General features: G+C 44.4%; 1 protein-coding gene across 3 annotated transcripts in view; it reads left to right on the top strand.

Moving 5' to 3' along the window:
• aff2 (AF4/FMR2 family, member 2) overlaps nucleotides 1–25,195 on the top strand; it is a 526,072-nt gene that overhangs the window by 348,575 nt on the left and 152,302 nt on the right. For all 3 annotated transcript variants that reach the window (XM_043705172.1, XM_043705171.1, XM_043705174.1), the window contains exon 8: nucleotides 23,974–24,025. In XM_043705172.1, coding sequence (XP_043561107.1) covers nucleotides 23,974–24,025 — 52 coding nt within the window. The remainder of the gene's footprint in view (nucleotides 1–23,973; nucleotides 24,026–25,195) is intronic.

The raw sequence follows: 25,195 nt of genomic DNA, 5'->3' as shown, positions 1-25,195 counted from the left end.
TCTGCAAAAGTGCTGAAGCAAAACCAACAACAACATGTAGTTACGCCTCACTGTGCCAAAAATAACCTAAAATGCCCTGGCCAATATTTGATCCTCCAGTAACGCCCAAAAGCATGTTACTTCGTCATTATTACTTGTGCTGCTTATTTGCAGGAGCTTGCTGTGTGCAAATAGGCTGCACGCCAACAGTGACTACATTTCAAAAGTATTTCATTGGCTGTAAAGCTCCTGAGATGGTGTGAGACATTGAAAGAAGGTGATAATGCTGTAGAAACGCTTTCATCAACTCTTTAATCATGGTTCCTTGCCTGAATTTGAAACCTTAATGGTGACTGAAGCTGGAGTAAGAGCATTCATGTCAAAAATCTCAAGAGTATAGGTAAGAGAAACCCAACTCTTAGGCTTCAATATTGTAGTAGAATAAAATAAATACCGGCCAAATGAAACAGATGCAAGAATGCCTGAGATAGAACATACCTGTTGCTGTCAGGGCTCTTGTGGTACAGAGATAGACCTGAGTCAGAAGGCCTTGCTTCTAGTTCCACCTGTTCCAGAGTTGTGTCTAGATGTAACTAAAAACTAAAAAGGCTATGGATGCTGTAAATCTGAAACAAAAACAAATTGCTGGAAAAGCTCAGCAGGTCTGGGCAGCATATGCAAAGAGAAATGTTAATTTCTCCTCACAGATGCTGCCAGACCTGCTGAGCTTTTCCAGCAATTTCTATTTTTGTGTCTAAATATACTTGGCCAGGTTGATTAGTAAGTTCACATGCGAGTGCTGAGGGAGGTGTAGTGTAACTGTTGTTCCCTGTGTGAAAATGGACTGCGCAATTCTGACTTGTATTGAGGGCAAACCAACTCAGTTGCCATAGGCATAGATGGATTAGATCATTGTTTAAAAAAGAAGTTTTGGCTGTGGACAGCACCTGGCAAGATGTTTGACCAGCAAGTATCCTTCAAGTCTTGCCACTATTGCAATATTATGTAACCAATGCATCCTGAGCCAGTTGCCATGACAAAGCAGATAAGAAGTTTCATTGTTGCTTTTGGAGATGTTGGTTGAGGGACTAATGTTAACCAGGAGGGATTTGAAAGACAGTGCTTACAGCACGACAAAACTCATGTCGTCCAATAAGAACAAAATAGAACATTACACCACAGTACAGTCCCTTCGGCACTCGATGTTGCGCTGACGTGTGAAACCAATAGCTGAGAGATTTGCTCTTAAGTTTCTGGAATGAACCTTAAAGTACCAATGCCACATGTCGGTGTTTAATATTTGTCATTTGACTGACTCAAGGGGCAAATGCACAAGCCAAGGGACCGCCAGAAGTCCAGGTGCCCCATTATTAGAATTACTTAGAACCTAGAGTACAGAAACAGGCCAGTCAGAGACAAACGTTTTGTGATAGAAGTCGATAAAATTATGAGATAGCGTTGACAGTCAGAATCTTTTTCCCAGAGTTGAAATGTCTAATACCAGGGGAACATACATTTAAGGTGAGAGGGGGAATGTTGTGAGGGGCAGGTTTTTGACATAGAGAGTGGTGTGAGACTGCAGCATGCTGCCTGGGGGAGTGGTGGAGGCAGATATGGTAGGGGGCGTTTAAGGGACTTTTGGAATAAGCACATCAATATGCAAGGAACGGAGGGATGTGAACAAAGGGCAGGCAGAAGGGATTACTTTAATTTAGGCATCACGTTCAGCACAGCTTTGTGGGTCAAAGTACCTGTTCCTGTCCTCAACTGTTCTAAGTTCATGTCCAAGTTGCTCTTTCCACCATTCTCTATCGGAGCAAATTACTGCAGATGTTGGGATCTGTTCTGAAAGCAACAAGTGCTGGAGATCATAGCGAGTCAGGCAGCATCCATGGAAAGAGAGAGAGAGCAAGCTAACTTTTTGAGTCTTGAAGACTCTTCTAGAACTTTTAGATAGTTCTAGACTCTTCTAGTTTTTCCACCAATCTCCTCAGCTCACTCCATCAATATCATGTTTCTCCCTCATGCATTTACCTAGTTTGCCTTGAATATAATTATTTGATTCACCATAACTATTCCTTGTGCAAGTGAGTTTCACACACTAACCACTGTCTGGTGAAAGGACTTTCTGTTGAATGTTAGATTTATTACTGATTATCCTGTATTTATGGACCCTGCTTGTTGTAGTCCGCCCACAGCTTAAAACATTTTCTCTACCTGTGTTTTATGGAGGGCTTTAATAATCATCAGGATCCCAAACAGGTCACTTCTAGGCCTTCTGTTTTCTCGAGCCTTCCCAGAGACCTGCTTCTCAGATACGAACGATCACATTGGGAGGGGGGCTGGTGGCGTAGTGATGTAATCACTGGACGAATAATCCAGACTGATGTTCTGAGAGTTGAAAAGTGTGGTGCTGGAAAAGCGCAGCAGGCCAGGCAGCATCCGAGGAGCAGGAGAATCGACGTTTCAGGCATAAGCCCTTCTTCAGGAAATCTGAGACCATGGGTTCGAATCCCTCCCAAGACAAATGACAAAATTTGAATTCAATAAAAGCTGGTCAAATGTTGATTGTCATAAGAACTCACCTGGTTCACTAATGTCCTTGCAGAAAAAAAATCTGCCATCCTTATCTTTAAATGACCTATGTATGAGTCTAGACCAATAGACTCTTCACAGTCCTCTGGGCAATTGGGGATGGGCAATAAATGCTGGTCTTATCTACTGATACCCAAATCAAACAAAGGAAATTAGGAACAGGAAGAGGGCCATGTGACCCCATGCACAAACTTTGCTGTTTGAGTAGATCATGGCTGACCTAATAGGTATACTCCCTCAGTTCTGTTATTATTCTTGTAAGGGGAGGGAGCTCTTTTTGAATGGAACAAACTCATCACTTCTTCAGAGAAGGCGCGATCACATTTGTGGATCAAACTTTGCTCACTTATTCTCCTAAGGGAGATGAGGAACTGCAAATTGAGTTTCCAAGAAGATAAGAGCTCAAAAAAAAATTGCTGACCCTTAAGAAAGTGAAGTGTAATTTCAGGGCATGAATCTAACATTACAACTGGTAATATTCAGCCCTAATGAGCTGCATTTCACTCGTGACATTTCAAGAGTCACATCAACGAAGGGGTCTAATTATATTTCTGTATTTGAACTTGCATCTGGCAAGGATTAAGAATAAGCCCATAAATTCATTTCCAACTTAAGATGAATGTTTCTGAGTAGCGTTTGGCAGGGAAGTGCAAGAAGATCTGATCAGTTGTTTGACAAGGAGTTGGCAGGATTACAAGCTGCGGACAATGGGGAGCAGAACTATTTGACTGAAGGGCTAGACTAGTGATTTGGAATGCAAAACACCATTCCTGCATTTGTAGATACCAGCAAATTGCGAGGATAATGAGTTCTGAGGAGAAGGAGCCGAACAAATTACTGGAAGTCATTAACAAATATGCAGAGTGGGCAAATAGTTGGAAGATGAAGTTCAATGTTGGGTGAAGTCAGAAGTCACATGACACCAGGTTATGGTCCAACAGGTTTATTTGAAATCACAAGCTTTTCTGAAACCCTGTGATTTCAAATAAACCTGTTGGACTATAACCTGGTGTCATGTGACTTCTGACTTTGTCCATCCCAGTGCAACACTGACACCTCCACGTCATAAATTGGCTGGGAAGAATAAGGAGGTTGAAGTAGAAAGTAGAAGTCTAGATGGAGCAGAGGAACAACTGTATGTCATGAACTTCAAATGAGGGACTCTTTAAAGTGTGCATAGCCTTGGGAAACCCTGACTGATTGTACTTCAGAAAGGCCTTGGGACAGTGTGACCAGTGTGGTTGCCATTATGCATCAGTGGTGAAAGGAGTGAATGCTGAAGGTGGTGGACGGGGTGCCAATCAAGTGTGCTGTTTTGTCCTGGATGGTGTCAAATTTCTTGAGTGTTGTTGGAGCTGCACTCATCCAGGCAATTGAGTATTCCATCCTTTCCATTTATCGTGGCTTGCAGATGTGGACAGATTTTAGGGAGTCAGGCGGTGAGTTACTCGCTGCAGGATTCCTAACCTCTAACCTACACTTGTAGCCACCATACTTAAATGGAGAGCCCAACTGAGTTTCTGCTCAGTGGTGACCCACAGGGTATTATTAATGATGGCAATGCCATTGGACTTCAAGGTATGGTAGCTGGAGAGGCCATTTCCTGGAGTTTGTGTGGTGTGAGTGTCACTTGCCAGTTATCAGTCCAAGCTTGGATAGTGTTTAAGTCTTTGCTGCAAGTTATTTTAAAAGTTAACATTTTGAGTTGCTTCCAACATGCTGCAAGGAAGTGCATTCCTGTTTCTCAGGGTTTACATCTCTATCCTCATTTTAAAAATGTTTTGCACTCAAATGGTTACAAGACTCTGCGGGCAGCCCAGAGTGATGACAAAACCATGGGCCAAAATATTTGTATGAGAGGTCAGTGTGAAACTGAGCAGCCCTCGTTCCAAGCTGCTGCACTGTGCTGGCCTGAGAGTTCCTTGGAGATCACAGTCTGCTCGATTCAACATGAAAGGCTACAAAATGGCAGACGTCGAACATACGACCTCATTTGATCTGTTTGTGGCATTTTATAAATGCTTTTTGTTCCATCTTTAAAGTTTGGTGTGTCTTTTTATAAACCAACATCCCAGTCTGGAGATTGCTATTCCTGATATTAATGCACAAGCAAGCCCCAGTGAGGAGAGACTTCAGTTCTCTGGAGGGAGACCAAAAAAACTGGGATCGTTCTCCCCAGAGCAGAGATTTAGTGCTGGCATTCAAAATTATGAAGGGGTTTGATTGCGCGAATTAAGATAAACTATTTCCAATGCCAGAACAGTCAGTAACCAGAAAACACAGATTGAATGCAGTTGTCGGTGCTTATGGCATATGGTAGTGTCCCTACCTTGGAGCTAGGAGACCTGAGATCAAGTCCAACCTGCTTCAGAAATGTGTAATAACATCTCTGATCAGTTTATTAGAAAAGAGGTGAGATTTTTATTACATGAAATGAGTGCTACACTCTGGTATGAACTGCCTATAAGGATGTTGAAAGCAGTGTCACAGGTAGACAGGGTAGTGAAGGAAGCATTTAGCATGCTGGCCTTCATTGGTGGAGGCATTGAGTACAGGAGTTGGGACGTTATGTTACAGTTGTGTGAGTCATTGGTGAGGCTGCACTTAGAGTATTGTGTACAGTTTTGATCACCCTGTTAGAGGAAAGACATAGTTAAATTGGAAAGAGTGCAAAGAAGATTTATGAAGATGTTGTCAGGACTAGTAGGCCTGATTTATAGGGAGAGGTTGGCCAGGGTAGGACTCTAATGCAGGAGAACGAGGGGTGACATTATTAAGGTGTATAAAATCATGACGGGCATAGCAGGATGAATGCATACAGTCTTTTTCCCAGGGAAGGAGAATTAAAAGCTAGAAGGCATCGGTTTAAGGTAAGAGGGACAAGATTTCAGAAGGACCTGAAGGGCATCTACTTCACACAGAGAATGGTGTGTATGTGGAATGGGCGGCCAGAGAAAGTGGCTGAGGCAGGTACTATAGCAACATTTAAAAAACATCTGGACAGGTACAAGGATGTCAAGGGTTTAGAGGGATATGGATCAAATATGGGCAATTGGAACTAGCTGAGTGGCTGCCATTGTCAGCATAGACCAGTTTTGGGCCGAAAGACCTGTTTCCATGTTGTATTACTCTAAGACTCTGTGTTGGAAGCACAGCCAATACTAACTTTGGGAATAGCTGACATATGTGAAAAGAAGGAAGTTGACTGTGTGTTTGTGGTGTAGCGGTGATGTCACTGGACTAGCAATCCAAAGGCTGAGACCAAGTGCTATGGCTACTAAGGTTTAAATGCCACTGTAGCAGCAACTTTAAAATCAGTGAATAAATCTGGAACATAAAGCTATGAGTGTCAGTGTGAGTAGATGTGAGGGGAAGGGGTATCAATTATTAAGTGTCATTGTGGGTGAATGTTTGAGGACACCCATTGAGGCATGTGGGGAGCATTCCATCACACTCCTGACCTGTGCCTTGTAGATAGTGGATAGATTCTGTGTGGTTTGGACTTTGTTATGAGGATGAATTGACTAGGTTGGGTTTGTGCTCATTGCAATGGAGAAGATTGAGAAGTGTGAACTTATTGAATCGGACATGATTCATTGGGGATTTGGCAGGATAGATGAGGAAATGTCAGTTCCCATTGCGAGAGAGTCTACGACCACAGGACATCATTTCAGAATAAGGGACTACCAATTTCAGACAGAGATGAGGAGGAATTTCTTCTCTCAGGGAGTGGGGATTCTCTGAACTCCTTTCCAACAGAAGCTACCAAGGTTGGGCCAGTAAGGGAATTGGGGGTTATGGGCATAAGGCAGCAGATGGAGTTGAGTATTATCAGATCAGCCATGATCTCATTGAGTTGGGGAAGGGCCTGAATGGCAAACTGCTGCTCCTACGTCGGCTGCATATGAATGAATTAGGTGCCTGCGAAACAGTAGTCTTTCTGTGGGGTTTTACTCACATTGCACTTCCAAAGGTCACAGAAAATCAAATAGTTCCACATCTTTCCTCAGAAAGTATTTAATGTATGGTGTTGGAAATCAGCATTAAATGTGACAAAGTATTGAATTATTTCTTTGGGATCACTTCTGGCAGGGAAACCACGAATTTTTGGTTTTGCCAAACCTCCTTCCATGGATATCTACTTCCTCAGTCTTAGCTGTACCTGGCTGCACAAAAAAAAGGATGTGTGTTAAATAGAGTCTTTTCATAAGGCTCCCGAATATCAGTCAATGAGTACTTTCTAAATTGTAGTCACGTTTGGGTGCAGGTGACAAATTGAATGCAGTGCTTAGCACAAAAAAAATCTGACAGTGATTGGACGATCAGTTCGGTAATAAAAAACAAAAGAAGTGTGGATGTTGTAAATAGAAGCAAAAACAGACGTTGCTGGAAAAGCTCAGCAGGTCTGGCAGCATCTGTGAAGAGAAATCAGCATTAATGTTATGGGTCCAAAATGTTAACTCTGATTTCTCTTCACAGATGCTGCCAGACCTGCTGAGCATTTTCAGCAACTTATGTTTTTGTGTCAGTTCTATAAGCCTTGTTAGTGGAAGGATAGTTACTAGGCTGGACACAGAAGAACTCCCCTGGCTCTTCCTATGGCATGTCAGCTGGATATTCTAGTTTAAAGAACAGCAAGGCGACTGACTGTGTGGAGTTTGCACATTCTCCCTGTGTCTGCATGAGTTTCCTCTGGGTACACCGGTTTCCTCCCACAGTCCAAAAATGTGCAGGTTAGGTGAATTGGCCGTGCTAAATTGCTGGTAGTGTTAGGTGAAGGGGTAAATGTAGAGGTATGGGTCTGGGTGGGTTGCGCTTCGGCGGGTCGGTGTGGACTTGTTGGGCTGATGGGTCTGTTTCTACACTGTAAGTAATCTAAAAAAAAAGGGAGTTGCCCCCCAGGGTCCTGGCCAGTGTTCATTCCCTAACAAACATCTTGAATGATGTTTTGAAGATGCATGTCATGATTGTATGACATTGCTGGGTTTCCTGACATTATGAACATTACTGCACTCCAAACGTACCCAACTGTCTGTAAAACAGGTGCTCTGGGGTTATGAAAATGCCTAAGAAATATAAGTTTCTTCTTCCCATCTTCAGAATGCAACTGTGCAATCTGTTACCTCTAACCTATGAAGGCAGACTGGACATCGGTCTAACGTTTCCTCCAAACATTGTGCATCCCTTCTGCCTTACACCCACAACCCTCGATTCCTTTACTCATCTCTGTCTATAATGGGTAGGCCCTTATTCTGAAATTATGCCATCTGGTCCTAAACGCTCCCAAAGTACAGCCCTCTGCCAGCACCGCACTGGGAGTCTCAGCCCTGGTTCTGTGTTTGAGGCTGCAGAGTAGTTTTGCTGGTCTGTTGCTGCTTGTAATAAACTTTGATTGTTGATCTGATTTCAAGCCTTTGGAGATATCTTGGATTGCTGTCTGACTAGAGCTGAGATATGTTCAGGCTTGACAGAGTGCAACCAGAACATCAGGAGAAGATTCCTGTGTAAGGATTGTGTGTGTTCATCAAGAGCTAAGTAAGTGAAGCATCAGTGGAAAGAAAAGGGTAAATGCACATACAATCTCTTCAAGGAATAAATTGAGTTAAATTCCAGTGGTTACAAATCACAACTAATCACACGTTAGTTTGAAACCATTAAAGGATAATATTTATCTGTTAAATAGAAGGAAGAGTGAATTAAAGGGCCAGAGGTACAGTGATTATTTTGTTTAGTTTGATATGATTGCTAATTACAGGGGATGCAATACACTAGTATTTCTTAAACATGAGATTTGTTTTTAATGAAGTTCAGAACCTTCACACCTCTTGTAAGATTGAAAAGCAATGATCTCCATTCCCACATTTTAAGCAATGTTACATCCCTTTTCTAACAATGGCCATTAATTGTTTATTTCCCATTCTGTTCTGGCAATTGGATGGAAATGCTTTGGGAGGGATGGGTACAATTTGGCAAATAATTGGCATCTTTTCCAGCTTTGGGATAATTGTGATTTGATGCTGGATGACAAGGTGGGCACATCATTGATACAGATTATACCGTAGGTTCATGGGATTATTGGAACATTCGTTTTTGGATCATTTGATAATTCCTCTCACCCTTGTGGTAGAGATTGAGGATCAAGTCGAGAAGTGATCCACATTTACAAGAGGATAGTTGTTAACCCTAATTATAGGAGGGTTGGAGAGACAGTCGGATGGTGGTTAATGGACAACAAGAGTCTTTTTATTGTGTGAAGGGTAGAGCCTAGGAGATTTTATGCCTTGGCAAAGCCATCCAAGATACACTGCATCTCTACTGCAGAGTGTGCTGCGATGGCATTGTCATCAGCATATTGATGCTCCAAGATGGAGGTGGTAGAGACCTTGCCCTTAGCCTTGAACCTATGAAGTTTGAACAGGCTGCCGTCCATATGGTAAGTGATTTGAATTTCCTTGAGCGGATTTTGGCCAGTGAGATGGAGGATAGCAGTAGTGAAGAATGTGAATTGGGTGGTTGTGATAATGCAGCTCCACTTGACCTCGTCTCCGCCTCCAATCCGCCATTTGTAAGCACTGTTGCAGACATGACATCACGCAGCAGCCTCAGTATCCTGATGAACCTATCAGGATCTCAGACACATCATGATAGTGTCCACTAGGGAGCTTGGCAGTTAACTGTATCAAAGGCCTTAGGTCAGTCAAGGCCACACAAAGCAGTTGTTTCTGTTCCTGACATTTTTCTTGTCATTGACATATTGTGAAGGTCAGGTCTGTTGTTCCGCTGGATGGGCAGAAGCCGCACTGCGATTCAGAGAATATTTCCTTAGGTCAGGACAGAACTCTATTGTCAAGGAGGCTTCCAAGTACTTTGCCAGTGGTTGACAGAACAGAGATGCCGCTGTCATTTCCTACAGTCAACCTGGCCATCCTTATGGTCACAATCACTGAGCTCCAAGGGAATTTCAACTTTGAGCCAAACCTTTAAGAGCAAAGTATGTATGTGTTCATAGAGCTGTGGGCCATCTTCCTTTAGGATCTCTGCAGGAATCCCATCAGGACCAGCAGCCTCCTTAGTCCTTGGGCAACTTATGGCATCTTGTACTTTGGTCACACTGGGAAGTTCTCCCATGTTTCCTTGCATGGATCTCTGGGGATTTGGTTGATGATTTCCAAGTTATCATTGGTTTTACAGTTGATGTGTTCTTGGAAATGCTCTCTCCAGCAGGTGTTTATTGCCTGGTTGTCCTTGGGCAGTTTTTGTTCATCTTTAGAGCACAGGGGGGTTAGTCCATGGTAGTTTGGACCATATACTACTTTGGTGGTATTGAAGAAGCCTCAGTCATAGAGTCATAGAGATGTACAGCACGGAAACAGACCCTTTGATCCAACTTGTCCAAGCTGACCAGATTTCCCAACCCAATCTAGCTATGAACTTGCACTCCAAGGTCTCTTTGTTCACCTGCCACAGTCGGCCCATATCCCTCCAAACCCTTCCTATTCACATACCCATCCAGATGCCTTTTAAATGTTGCAATTGTACCACCCTCCACCACTTCCATACACGCACCACCCTCTGTGTGAAAAGTTGCCCCTTAGGTCTCTTTTATATCTTTCCCCTCTCACCCTAAACCTATGTCCTCTAGTTCTGGACTCCTCCAGCCCAGGGAAAAGACCTTGTCTGTTTAGCCTATCCATGCCCCTCATGATTTTATAAACCTCTGTACGGTCACCCCTCAGCCTCCGACACTCCAGGGAAAATAGCCCTAGCCTATTCAACATTTCTCTATAGCTCAAATCCTCCAAGGTAAAACCAATGCCTGCAGATGCTGGAAACCAGATTCTGGATTAAAGTGGTGCTGGAAAAGCACAGCAGTTCAGGCAGGCAGCATCTGAGGAGCAGGAAAATCGATGTTTCGGGCAAAAGCCCTTCATCAGGAATACAGGCAGATGCCTAAAGGGTGGAGAGATAAGTGAGAGGACGGTGGGGGTGGGGAGAAAGTAGCATAGAGTACAATAGGTGCGAGTCTGTCAAATCCTCCAACCCTGGCAACATTCCTGTAAATCTTTTCTGAACATTTTCAAGTTTCACAACATCCTTCCAACAGGAAGGAGACCAGACCTGCATGTAATATTCCAATAGTGGCCTAACCAATATCCTGTACAGCCACAACATGACCTCCCAACTCCTGTTCTCAATACTCTGACCAATAAAGGAAAGCATACCAAATGCCTTCTTCACTATCCTACCTGCGACTCCACTTTCCAGGAGCTAAGAACCTGCACTCCAAGGTTTCTTTGTTCAGCAACACTCCCTAGTACCTTACCATTAAGTGTATAAGTCCTGCTAAGATTTGCTTTCCCAAAATGCAGCACCTTGCATTTATCTAAATTAAACTCCATCTGCCACTTCTCAGCCCATTAGCCCATCTGATCAAGATTCCGTTGTAATCTGAAGTAACTTTCTTTGCTGTCCATTTGGTGTCATCTGCAAACTTGCTAACCATACCTGCTACGTTCATATCCAAATCATTTATATAAATGACAAAAAGTAGTGGACCCAACACTGTTTCTTGTGGCACTCCACTGGTCAAAGGCCTCCAGTCTGAAAAACAACCCTCCACCATCACCCTCTGTCTTCTACCTTTGAGCCAGTTCTGTATCCAAATGGTTGGTTCTCCCTGTATTCCATGAAATCCAATCAGTCTCCCTTGTTGAACGCCTTACTGAAGTCCATATAGATCACGTCCACCGCTCTGCCTTCATCAATTCTCTTTGCTACGTTTTCAAATAATTCAGTCAAGTTTGTAAAGTCCTTATCTTTCCAAATACATGCCAATCCTGTCCCTCAGGATTCCCTCCAAGAACTTGCCCACCACCAATGTCAGGCTCATTGGTCAAGAGTTCCCTGGCTTTCCTTACCACCTTTCTTAAACAGTGGCACCACGTTAGCCAGTCATCTGGAACCTCACCTGTGATCATCGATGATACAAATATCTCAGCAAGGGACTCAGCAATCACTTCCCTAGCTCCCTATAGAGTTCTAGAGTACACTTGATCAGGTCCTGGGGATTTATCCACCTTTATGCATTGAAATGCAAGAGGAAAGTGACCAAAGGTTCTTAACATTTAGAGCGATTTTGTGACATGAGGGTCATCACTGGGACAGTGAGGCGTGATTGCTTTAGACAGTGAGTAATTGAAGCAATGTTTAAGGTAAAAATAGGTAAGTATTTGTCGGTATATAGTGGATCTGTCATAGAAATGATGGGCTGATTGGCCTAATCCTACACTGTAAGCTTATCCAACTTTGCAGTATACGATTACAAGTCATTCTACTAGTCACATGTCCTAGTCCTTCCTAGTCACTAGTCTTTCTCATGGAGATGAGCTGTTCAATTTCCCCATCATTTTCATCGAGCTAGTCCTGATGTTTCCTGGACTTGTACCACGGGTGTTATTGCAGGTACTGAGAATGGTTGATTTAAGCAGACTCCAGTGTTCTCCCATGTCCTCTCAGTATTCCTGAGGTAGATTTCTAGTGGGTGAGTCCTGGAGATGTTGCATGGTGACCATGTCACCCAGGGTCTCGATATTGAATATTAGCCAGGTCTTCTTCTTCTGAACTCTCCTCCCTCTGTGTCATCTGATGGATATTGTGAAATGGATGAGATGATTAAAAGTCCAGCAGTCATCTGAGTTGATCTTAGCCCTGGTGAAACTCACATTCCAACAGTCCCGAGAGCAATGCCGTTTTTGTTTTTAGATTACATTACATTACAGTGTGGAAACAGGCCCTTCGGCCCAACAAGTCCACACCGACCCGCCGAAGCGCAACCCACCCATACCCTTACATTTACCCCTTACCTAACACTATGGGCAATTTAGCATGGCCAATTCACCTGACCTGCACATCTTTGGACTGCGGGAGGAAACCGGAGCACCCGGAGGAAACCCACGCAGACACGGGGAGAACGTGCAGACTCCACACAGTTAGTCGCCTGAGGCGGGAATTGAACCCGGGTCTCAGGCGCTGTGAGGCAGCAGTGCTAACCACTGTGCCACTGTGCCACCGTGCCGCCCACAGAGTGTGGGTGCCTCCAAGGTGATTTGAGTTTGATTTTCTGATGGAGCAGTGTGTTTTTGATAGTGATGTTGTACATAGTGCATTTTGTGAGAAGAAGGACTCTTTTGGAGTTGAACTCTAAATAAAAACCGGAAGAATTGTAGATGCAGTAAATCAGAACCAGAAATTGCTGGGAAAATCTCAGCAGGTCTGGCTGCATCTGTGAGAGAATACAGAGTTAATGTTTCACTTCGAGTGACCCTTCCTCAGAATAATGGAAGGGTTTGAGGAAAGGTCACCTAAACCTGAAACATTAACTCTGATTTCTCTCCACAGATGCTGCCAGATCTGCTGAGCTTTTCCAGCAATTTCTGTTTTTGTTTCATTGGCATTGATGTTGCCAATACCTTCTCTTCCTGGGTGCCATTCCAAAGGTTGTGGTTTTGACCAACCGTGGCATCGAAGTCTTCAAGAAGAATTATCTTGTTCTCCTTGGGGATGCTTGACAACAGTGTGTCAAGGTTGGCGCAGAATGACTCCTTGACTTCCTCCACCGAGTCAAGAGTTGGGACATAAGCGCTCACAACTATCGCTATCTGCTTGTTGGTGACCATCAAGCAGATGACGATAAGTCAGTCGTTGATCCCCGCAAGAATTTCAGAGAGGCAACTGATGAGCTGGTTCTTAATTATGAATGCAACATTGTGATGTCTGGGCTAATCAGCTTTCCCTTTCCAAGCTCCCCTCTAAACCACTTAACTACTCTGCCTTGGAAATATGTCCCCATTCTATCAAGATTGCTGAGTTAAAATCCTTGAACTTCCTCCTAACAGCATTGTGGATCAATGAACTAAAGCAGTTTAAGGAAGCCACTGTCCACCATCTTCTCCAGGACAGCTGGGGACGGGTAATTAAGGTTATCCCAGCCCACAATGCCCATATCCCATGGATAAATTGAAAGGATCTCTGCAGTGAATTTGAAACCATGACTCAGAGGCGAGAGTGCCGCCGGTGAGTAAAGGCTGACAATTGCTCAGGTTGCTGAGGGAGGCTGTTCTGTTGCTGAGGGTGGGTGGTGCGTTTCACTGGGATGGGGTGGTACAGGCAGGTTAGATTAGATTATTTACAGTGTGGAAACAGGCCCTTCAGCCCAACAAGTCCACACCGACCCTCCAAAGAGCAACCCATCCAGACCCATTCTCCTACATTTACCCCTTCATCTAACACTACGGGCAATTTAGCACGGTCAATTCTTCTAACTTGCACATTTTTGGACTGTGAGAGGAAACCGGAGCACCCGGAGGAAACCCACATAGACACGGGGAGAATGTGCAAACTCCACACAAGTAGTTGCCTGAGGCATGAATTGAAGCCAGGTCTCTGGCGCTGTGAGGTAGCAGTGCTAACCACTGTGCCACCGTGCCACCCAGGTGTTCATGACCTGTGGGCGATTTGTGTTCGAAAATCGCAAGTGATGCGATCAGGGCTCTGGGCTGTGAGAGGAGCTGTGGAAAATCTCATCCTGTTTGCTTTTTCTCTTAGCCGGTTTCATTTTTTTCTGGACCTCTGACCTATCATGTAAAGAATTGATTTCATCCCAAGAGTGTGGAAAACAAAACACATATGCATTTCAAAAGCTGAAGGAGAAGGCAGTTGAAAGCATTCCCAGTTCTCTGGTATTTTCATTACAAAGGCCAAGGTATACAGAGATATGCACCATCGTGTATTGGAAAGAGTACTGAGTGCATCTGTAACTGTTGTTTTCTTATTATTTATACGTCTCGGCAGAGTTTACTCTGCTCACGTTTCGAGATGTTCATCTTGGACCAGCTACCCACTCCTTCCTAAGTGCCATTGTCCAGTTCTCCAGTAGTTACATGAGCTGGATGCTCAGACCCTGATTTGTGACCCATGAACAGGCAAGGGTCCTCCACATGGTGACAGCCCTCATCACCCCAGCTGGAATAGGAAAGCTACCTTCTGCGAAAGTGAGGACTTGAAAAATATCGTGCCACAGGATGTTGGCACACTGTCCATGTGTGGTTGCCAAACCTACTTTTAATATTATTTGTCGAGCATTTGTAAGTGGAGCACTTCCATTAGTGCCAGACAACATAATACCAGCTCTCTCAAACAGCCGCAACAGAATAAGCACTTACAAATGTCTCAATATCTATTGACAAGGCTGTTTAAAAAAAGGAATTGGATACGTATTTAAAGAGGGAGAATATAAAAGGGACATTCCAAAGCACTTCCCAGCTGCTGAAACATTTGTGAATTGTAATCACTGTTGTGGTATTGGAAACACAGTACTCATTTTACAAGCAGCAAGATTCCATAAACAGCAACATGACAATAGCCAGTTCATCTGTTTTAGTGATGCTGGTTAGGGGATATTTTGGGGAGATCAGGAGTTGACAGCTTTGCTAAGTTGGCAGAAAAGTAGAGGGTGGTGTGTGAATGGAACGAGCTGCCAAAGGAAGTGGTGGAAGCTGGTACAATTATTACATTTGAAAGGCATCTGGATGGGTTCATGAATAGGAAGGGTTTGGAGGGATATGGGCCAAGTGCTGGCAAATGGGACTAGATTAAGGTCAGATATCTGGTTGGCATGGACGAGTTGGACTCAAGTGTCTGTTTCCAAGCTGTACATCTCTATGACTCTAAAAGAGGAATTAATATCTGATAAAGGGTAACTGAAATGTTAACTCTGTTTTTCTCTGTACAGATGCTGCCAAACCTGCTGAGTTTCTCCAGCACTTACTGCTTTTGTTGCAGATCAGCCCCTGTCTTGTTTAGATGGCAAGGCAGCTCAACAGGCTGAGTGATCTACTCCCGCTTCTGTTTCTTGCGTTCCTATGATTGAAACTGACCGGGACACAAGGGAGTATTCCCCTGTTCCTTTTTCAAATAGTGCTATTCCATCTACCTGAGAGGGCAGGTTCCGAGCTTAACCTATCAGTTGGAATTTCTAACAGTGTAGCATCTTCTCAGTGTTGCACTGGGACTGTAAACAGCAATTTATGTCATTTAGGGCATTGGTTAGCTCATTTGGCTGAATGGCTGGTTTGCACTCCAAAGTGCTGCCAACAGCCAGGGTCTAATCTCTTCGCCAGTCAAGTTTACCATGAAAGTCTTTTGTTCTCAACCTTATCTGAGATGTGGTAATCCTCAGGTTACACCACCAATCGGTACTGTATCCCAAATGAATGAACAACCCTCTGGTACTCTGGGACAAAGACAACTTTAGGTGTTTATTCACTGAGGCTATTACCCAGCCGTAATTTCCTGCAGAACAATTAAGAGTCAAGTCCATGCTGTGGGTCTTGAGTACATGTAGGCTAGTCAAAGTAAGGATGACAGATTTCCTGGTAGAAAATATGTTTGTGAATCCCTAATGGGCGTTTTATGACAACTGACTGTGGTTACATGTACTTTATTTTAAAATTGAACTCAAATATTACCATCTACGATGGTGGGGTTTGAACCCACAGCCCCAGAACATGACTTGGATGTTCTGGACTTCCACTATGTCAACATCTCCATCAGCACTTTAATCAACCCTTAGCTCCAACTATTGGTGTTAGCTAGTTCATGCTGGATGACTGCCTATTTACAGGCTCGCTTGCAAAATCCATCAGGTGGACCTAGACGGTCAAAGAGGTGACCTACAGATTAACCTGCAACCTAGCTCACAATCCAGCAGTAGTCCAAGGTCTGTTTAAAAACAAAACCCTTGACTTCGCAGTGATCTTGTCCAGTCCTTTTGTTGTGTTTTTTTTTCAAAACAAATCAGCAACTGCTTATTTGAACTGAAGAAAAAATAATATAGTTTATGACATCTGAGAAATAAATTGCTGTAACAATATCTCAACTCTTTATACATTGTTCTCTCATAGCCCTAGTGTGGGAATTAACACAAAGCAGGAATTGTACAAAAACCAGGTGTGCGACACCCTCCTGACAGACAGTCACGTTTAGTGGTCCCCTGTGAATGAAGCATTGCTTTAACAAGAAGCAATCAAGTGTTTGGACTTTGGGTTCATTTAACATCCCATTTCTGGGAAACAAAAACGGAAACAGACTGTAGATACTCACATCAGGCTTTCTCACTAAGTGGGCCAGAGGGGCTTTTTCCATTCCCTCCCTTGGCTGTTACTTTGAGCGCATTTTTAACTCGAGCAAACCTTTGCAGAGTACCCTTGCAGACACACAGACCATGCCGATCCCTCGCACATTCCCCACTGGTAAATCACAGGGGCTGAGTGAAGTGGGAGAGGAGCCATTGTGAAGCTGTCAAGCCAAGGCAAGTTAAATAGGCTGAAGTGATAGCTCATGTTAACACTCGACAGTCATTGCCAGGCAAACAAAGAGCCAGCGGAGGACAGTTAAAAGGCAATTTGGCTCTAATGGGTGGTCGATTTTCAAAACACAAGAACAAGGAATAAAGGGAATGGACAGTCCTGCCACTCGCGGTTGAACACAAAGAATCTGGGGCCTTTTTTCTAAAAACAAATCCTGACAGAGCTTCTTTAAGTGTGACCTGAACAAGCGGAGAGAATAGAATCATTTCTCCAAGTAAATACAATGGAGGCAGGTGTCGCCGGGAGGTCTCAGATGGTTGCATGTAACTACGCAAATTTAACATTGATGAGTTGAAAGGGGACAGCCTCCTCTTTGCAATTCAAATGATTGCAAAGGTCCTCCGACCACCTACCCACATCACCCCCGCCCACCACCACCCCCCCAAACTCTCCCCTTCCCTTTATGCCTCACAGCATGCAGGCATATTACACAGCGGGGAGGGGTAACTAGGCAGAAGCACTGATGCTGTAAGAGAGCAGGACAGGTGGGAGATTCAAATAGGCCCCCTAATGGGACAGCCATTACTTTAATGCATTAAAATTCCCCATCAATTGTCAGTTCCTAATTCAAGGTTGGAAGGTCAATGGTAAAGTAGCAGAGAGAGAGACCGAAAGAATAAACCTGTCTGCTGCCTGTGAAAGAGAACTGAGATTTTAATGGTCAAAGATTTAGGTTTTGGCAAAGTTGTTTCAGAGGGTAATTTATTTTCAGTCACTCCATGTTTGAAGGCAGTGTGTTTTTGGCGTTACATTCCTGTATGGGAAATGATGATAAGAAATAGGAGGCAATTAATTAAATGCTGCAGCCAATTGTGAGGTGGCAGCTAACTAACTCCGGGATTACCTTCGCTGTTTTAAACTGTAATTATACTAATTGCATTTGGCGCCAGAAAGGATCCATAGCAGGCAAGTTACTTGCGCTATTCCAATGACAAGGTAGAGCTGCTGGATGCTTGGCCTGATTTACTCTGACACAGAGAGCAGAGAGGGATCTGGTTCCAGGCATACAACCATAGCAGAGGCAGCCTTCCCCTGCCTCCTCACAGGGTGAAAGCACACAGCCAGGCTGCAAACTGAAGCAACTGCAGCTTGCTTGGTTTCTTTTGCAAGCTTAATCTCTTGTTAATTGTTTCATAATGAGCGGCTCTTCAGCCTCAATCCTACCTTGTGTAATTGAATTGGAAATTCCTCCCCTCTTTAATCCAATCCTTTCCCCTGCTGTGTAAAGCCTGTACTAAAACTTGATTAGTTTACAAACAGATACATGCCATTTTGCTGCTTGCCTTTGTTCTCTGGTGGATTGAGTGTGCGTGTGCATGTACATGTGTGTGCATATATGTACATGTGCGTGCCTGTGTGTTGGTGCATTATAACAATACCCTTAACACTAGAGAGAAAGACATGACTTTCATGATCTCCAAATATCCTAAAACAACTTCCAAATACTGCCTACACTTAAACACAGTCCAGTGTTGAAATGTGGGAATGACTGTCGGTAATGTTGGTATATGGGAAGTATGGCAAGCAAATTGGGCACAGCAAGCTCCCACAAACAACATTGTAATGCATAATGGATTGGCTGTTTTTGAGATGTTGATTGAGCAGTAAAATATTGGGTCGGACAGCCAGGAGAACTCTGTTGTTCTTCTTTGAAACAATGCCAAGGGCTCTTTTGCCTGGGACTCTGTTCAACAAGATGGACTGGGCTTCTATTTAACAACTTCAGCCAATAGACAGTACTGCCCCTCCAATAATGTAGACCTCCTTCGGTACTGATTCTCCATCAGTGTATTACTCCCTCAGTGCTGTCCCTCCAACAGTGTGGCACTCCCTCAGTACTGTCCCTCCAACATTGTAGCATTCCTTTAGTACTGTCCCTCCAACAGTGTAGCACTCCCTCAGTACTGCCCTCCAACAATGCAGTTCTCCATCAGTACTGTCTCTCCAACAATGTGGCATTTCCTTACTACTGTCTCTCCAACAGTGTGGCACTCCTTCATTCCTGAAGAAGGGCTTATCCTGTTCCTTGGATGCTGCCTGACCTGCTGCGCTTTTCCAGCAACACATTTTCAACTCCTTCAGTATTGTCCATCCAACAGTGTAGCACTCCCTCAGTACTTTCCATCTGACAGTGTAGTACTCCTTCAGAACTGTCCCTCTGACAGTGTAGCACTCCCTCAGTACTGTCCCTCGAACAGTGTGGCACTCCCTCAGTACTGTCCCTCCGACATTGTAGCACTCCGTCAGTATTGTCCCTCCAACAGTGTAGCACTCCCTCAGTACTGCCCTCCAACATTGTAGCACTCCCTCAGTACTGCCCTCCAACATTGTAGCACTCCCTCAGTACTTCCCTCCAACAATGCAGTTCTCCATCAGTACTGCCCGACAACAATGCAGTTCTTCATCAGTACTGTCTCTCCAACAGTGTGGCACTCCTTTAGTCCTGTCCCTCCAACAGTGTAGCACACCCTCACTACTGCCCTCCAACAATGCAGTTCTCCATCAGTATTGTCCCTCCAACAGTGTAGCACTCCCTCAGTACTGTCCCTCGAACAGTGTGGCACTCTCTCAATACTGTCCCTCCGACATTGTAGCACTCCGTCAGTATTGTCCCTCCAACACTGTAGCACTCCCTCAGTACTGTCCCTCCAACATTGTAACACTCCCTTAATACTGTCCCTCCAACAGTGTAGCACTCCCTCAGTATTGTCCCTCCAAAAGTGTGGCACTCCCTCAGTACTGACTTTTCATTCAGTTCAAACCGTCTGGCAGTGTTTTGTACAGAGAATATTGTCCTCGTAGGTGACTGTGCTCAAATCCCACGAGTGAGATGATTTTGTAACCTTTGATTTTCTAACTTAAGATAAGAAGGCTACCCAATGCAGAGGACTGATACATTTAAAAGCAGTGACTTATATCATTGTGAATGCTTACAATTAAAAACATAAACAGGAAGTTGTGGTAAAAAAACTCAGCAGGTCTGTTAGTATCAGTGGAGGGAGGAGAACAGAATTATGTTTAAGATCTGTGACACTTCATCAGAGCAATGATGAAAACTATGCTGAGAGAAATTTTATAGGGATCTGAGTGATGTGGGCCATAGCGAGTTTTGTGACAGAATCGCGCAATAGGTTCAGCAAGATCCACCTTGACTTTGGGAGCACCTTGCATCATTTTTTATGCTTTTCACCACATATGAGGAGTTTCTCACTGGAAACTTGCCAATTGATGTGAAAGCCTTTTTACGTGCCTTGTTGGCTGACTAATTTGTCTCATTAACACTCTACTGCCTATCTTACCAAACAAGCTAGACTTCAGGAAAACTCAACATGGCAGCCAGAGTGGATTCCTGACAGATTCAGCTCACTGCTTTCCCTAAATGACCTCCATGTTGCAACAACCAAACATAAACCATGGGAACCAGCCCACTCTCCTCAGCATCTGCCAATCCCTGGCAGCCAGCCTGGGATCTCTCCAATGCATTGGCAATTCCCTTTGGAAGCACAGACATGGAGCATCAGCAGCCAGCCTGCACCCACAGAGAGGCATCACATCCAATAGACAATCCCAAGAAGACACTGTACCTATCAACACACTGATCATCATATCCTACCCATATCAGAATGAACTACCAGGCTGTTACAAACACTAGGTATCATACGAGCACACCAACTAAAAGCCACACTATGCCAACTACTTACCAGGACAAAGGCCCCCATACCCACAACATGTAGGACCAATGTGGTACACAAAGCCCCTTGCAACAACTGCAACAAACACTGCATTGGACAAACAGAAAAAAAACTAGCTATTCAACTTCGTGAGCATCGACTGGCAACTGAATAACAGGATCCACTCTCCCTCATCTCCGTACACACAGCCCATCAATTCAACCAAAGATGTGCAGGTCAAGTGAATTGGCCATGCTAAATTGCCCATAGTGTTAGATGTATTAGTCAGAGGGGGGTGGGTTACTCTTCGGAGGGTCGGTGTGGACTTGTTGGGCCAAAGGGCCTATTTCCTCACTGTAGGGAATCTAATCCAATCTAATCTAACTGTGCGAAAGTAGCCATTCTAGAACAAGCTAACCAGACACACACCAGAGAGTTCTTGGAAGCCTGGCTTTCAACAAAAATGGTCATCAACAAACACATAGACCCGGAGGTGACACTCATTAAAACAGCCTGGACCACAGAAGAACCAAGCAAGATGGAACAACAGCGCCTCATGGCAGTCGTCCTGATGATGTTACCCAGAATGGTAATGAAACATCTGCATGGTAACCCAGCAGCTCAGCGAGCTAACCAACTACAGTCTACAACCCGAGCTACAGATCTTCGTGAAAACCTCCAATCATCCTGTTTGTTTCTGTATCCCTTGATTGCTTTATCCCAAATAAAGGAGTCTAGCAACCTCAGTATAATAGGTTCAATTAACTTCTGCTTTCTAAAGAAAGTGGCCATAGTCCCACTCTCTTGTTTGAGCGAGAGAGAACTGATGGTGTTTTAACCTGAGGGTCATCATACATTGGGCAAGGAGAGAGGTTGAGAAGGAGGGACCTTAGACGTAATTCGCCTGGTGCAAGGATTGAACTTGTACTGTTGGTATCACTCTGTATTGAAAACCAGCCATCCAAACCAACCAACCACCATTTGTGTGAACGCATATCTCCTAACATCGAGTTGAACATTTTTAGGTTGTGCCTTCTTGCATTCTTGTTCTTCGGTCTTGTACCAGAGCATCTCTGTCAACTCTTTTTATCATCTTAAATGCCCAATTAGGTCATGTTTAATCTATGACACTCAAGATATATTTTCTTGCTCCATGTCTGTGAAAACTAGAGTAACTTCAGCCTTTTAAAATTCTTTTGTGAGCATCCATTGCCCCATCCTTAATTGCCTTAGTGGTGGTGATGGGCTGACTTCTTGAACCTTTCCAGTTCAGATATGTGGTGTCCCACTCTCGGTGTGGTTAGGGAGAGTGTTCCAGGATTTTGACCCAGTGATAGTGAAGAAATAGCGATGTAGTTCCAAGTCAGGGTCATGTATGGCTCGGAGGGACAGTGTCCACTGGTAGAGTTCCTGTTTCTCTGCTGACCTGGTGCTCTGAGGTGATAGAGGGCACAGATTTGGAATTTGCTGTGAGAATCATAGAATCCCTTCTTCACGGAAAGAGGTCATTCCGCCCATCCAGTCAATGGTGACCCTCCGAAGAGCATCCTGCCCATATCCAGCCCTCACCCTCTGCTCATATCTACTAGAGTTCAGATCAGAGTGGTGCTGGAAAAGCACAACAGGTCAGGCAGCGTCTGAGGAGCAGGAAAATTGACGTTTCGGGCAAAAGCCCTTCATCAGGAATCCTCTCAGAATTCCAGCACCACTCTAATCTAAACTCTGGTTTCCAGTATCTGCAGTCCTCTCTTTTGCCTCATATCTACTAGGGCCAACCCCCCTAGCCTGCACATACCTGGACACTATGGGCAGTTTAACATGGCCAATCCACCTAAGCTGCAAATCTTTGGACTGCAGAAAACCAGAACGCCTGGCGGAAATCCATACAGACACTGGTACAAACTCCACACAACGAACCTGAATCCCTGGCACTGTGAGGCATCAAGGAGAAAGTGAGGACTGCAGATGCTGGCGATCAGAGTGGAGTGTGTAGCAATGGAAAAGCACAGGAGGTCAAGCAGCATCCGAGGAGCAAGAGAATCAACGTTTCAGGCATAAGTCCTTCACTCCTGATGAAGGGCTCATGCCCAAAAACATTGATTCTCCTGCTCCTCGGATGCTGCCTGACCTGCTGTGCTCTTCCAGCAACACACACTCAGCACTGTGAGGCAGCAGTGCTAACCATGCTGCTGCCCTGTTAAAGGAGCCTTCTTGCAGATGGGGCACACTAATGCCATTGTGTGTCAGTGGTGGAGGGAGTGAATGTTTAAGTTGGTGAATAAGATGTCAACAGTGCTAGGGTCCTGAGTTCTGATGCAGAGCGACATGATGAGCTGATGTGCTTTGAGGTAATTGATTCAAGTTCCAGCTCCTACACATTGTGCTGATTGCAGGAACCACAGCTGGTCAGGAATAAATGACTTGTCTAGTTCGATCTGTTTGGGGCTCACTGATGTATAATTTTCTGACCTTACCTGTGGTGACCCAAGGTCACAGATTTCAGGTAATGTTTCGATAATTGGCAAAAGAACCCAGAGGGAAGATAAGGAGAGTTTTATTTATCGTGCAGTGTACATTCAGGATATGGAATGTACTGCCTTACTGCGTGGATTCAGCAGTAAGCCCAAAAAGGAAAGCAATGAAATGTGGGGAAACCATCTGCAACGGCACAGGGAAAGGACAGGCGATGGGGGCAAACTGGATAGACTTTTCTTAGAGATGTCTATGCAGTGGTCAGTCAGAGCAATGATCTTCTTGCAGAAATTGCTGGAAAAGCTCAGCAGGTCTGGCAGCATCTGTGCAGAGAAATCAGAGTTGAGTTTCGGATCCAGAACTCGACCCGAGACATTAACTCTGGTTTCTCTTCACAGATGCTGCCAGACCTGCTGAGCTTTTCCAGCAACTTCTGTTTTTGTTTCTGATTTACAGCATTAGTGGGCGGCACGGTGGCACAGTGGTTGGCACTACTGCCTCACAGCGCTGGAGACCCGGGTTCAATTCCCGCCTCAGGCGACTGACTGTGTGGAGTTTGCACGTTCTCCCTGTGTCTGCGTGGGTTTCCTCCGGGTGCTTCGGTTTCCTCCCACAGTCCAAAGATGTGCAGGTCAGGTGAATTGGCCATGCTAAATTGCCCGTAGTGTTAAGTTAGGGGTAAATGTAGGGGTATGGGTGGGTTGCGCTTCGGTAGGTCGGTGTGAACTTGTTGGGCTGAAGGGCCTGTTTCCACACTGTAATCTAATCTGCAGATCTTTTGGCTTTTAATCTTTTTACAAGATTGTTTATGGTTATTTTTTCTCTTACAGGATGCTCGAAGATGATCTGAAGCTCAGCAGTGATGAGGATGATGGTGAACAGGTAAGTGCAACAACAACAACAATGTGTATTTATGTTACACCTTTAATGAAGGGAACAATCCTAATACATTTGCAATAGCATTATCAGTTAGAAATTTGACATTGGGGCACATTAAAGTGATATTAGGACCGGGAACTCATAGCTTGGTTGAAGATGTAGGATTTGAGGAATGCCTTAAAGGAGGAGAGAGAGAGAGAAAGATGGAGAGGTTTATGTAGAGACTTCCAGTGAAGGACTAGGCAGCTAAGTTGTTGTTGCTGGTGGAATGACTAAAATTGGAATGGTCTAGAGGACAAAATGTGAAGAACACAGAGGTGTCAAAGACTTGTATCTCTGGAGGACTTCACACAAAACTCTTGCACCTGTTTTTTTTATTTTAATTTTCTGTTATGGTTTACAAGTATCTCCTGAAGAGGGTGATCTTTGAAATCAAAGTGAAAAGCCCATGATTCGATATCGAACCATCCAGTAAGGTTGTTGTTTTATTGACTTGTACTTTGATCTTGGAGGAGCACCACAGATCATTGGTAAAACAGCTCCACTTGCTTCATGCTGAACACAGGAGTCCAAATCTAAATACTCAAGCTTTGAGAGGCCTGAGACCAATTTATGAATGAATGAACCTTCCTCTCCATTCCCAGTGACCCACACATATGGTGATAGCTTGTGTGTTACAATATGTGCATACCCTTTTCCAAACATGGGAAAGGAAAGTGAGACTTATATTTGGTACAGCTGGTGACATAGTGGCTTTAACATTGGACTGGTAACCGAGAGCCTCTGACTTATGCTTTGGGGCTAGGGTTCAAATCCTACCATGGTGGAAGGTACCATTTGGTCCCTTGATGGAGGGATCAATAACCAAGTACATAGATTTAAGTTGAAAAATGTGGTACTGCAAAAATACAGGAATGAGGCTGGTGTGCCAAGCGGGCTGAGATAAAAGGTAGTGGGGAGGGAATTTGGGGGAGGGGCGCCGGGAATACGATAAATGGAAGGAGGTGAGGGTGAAGGTGATAGGCGGGAGAGGGGGTGGGGGCGGAGAGGTCGGGAAGACGATTGCAGGTCAAGACGGCGGTGCTGAATCCGGGGGTTGGGACTGAGATAAGGTGGGGAGGGGAAATGAAGAAGCTGGAGAAATCTACATTCATCCCGTGTGGTTGGAGGGTT

The sequence above is a fragment of the Chiloscyllium plagiosum genome, chromosome 15 (genome assembly GCF_004010195.1).
Source record: "Chiloscyllium plagiosum isolate BGI_BamShark_2017 chromosome 15, ASM401019v2, whole genome shotgun sequence".
In the NCBI taxonomy this organism is placed as follows: Eukaryota; Metazoa; Chordata; class Chondrichthyes; order Orectolobiformes; family Hemiscylliidae; genus Chiloscyllium; species Chiloscyllium plagiosum.
This window is presented reverse-complemented; position numbering and strand designations above follow the sequence as displayed.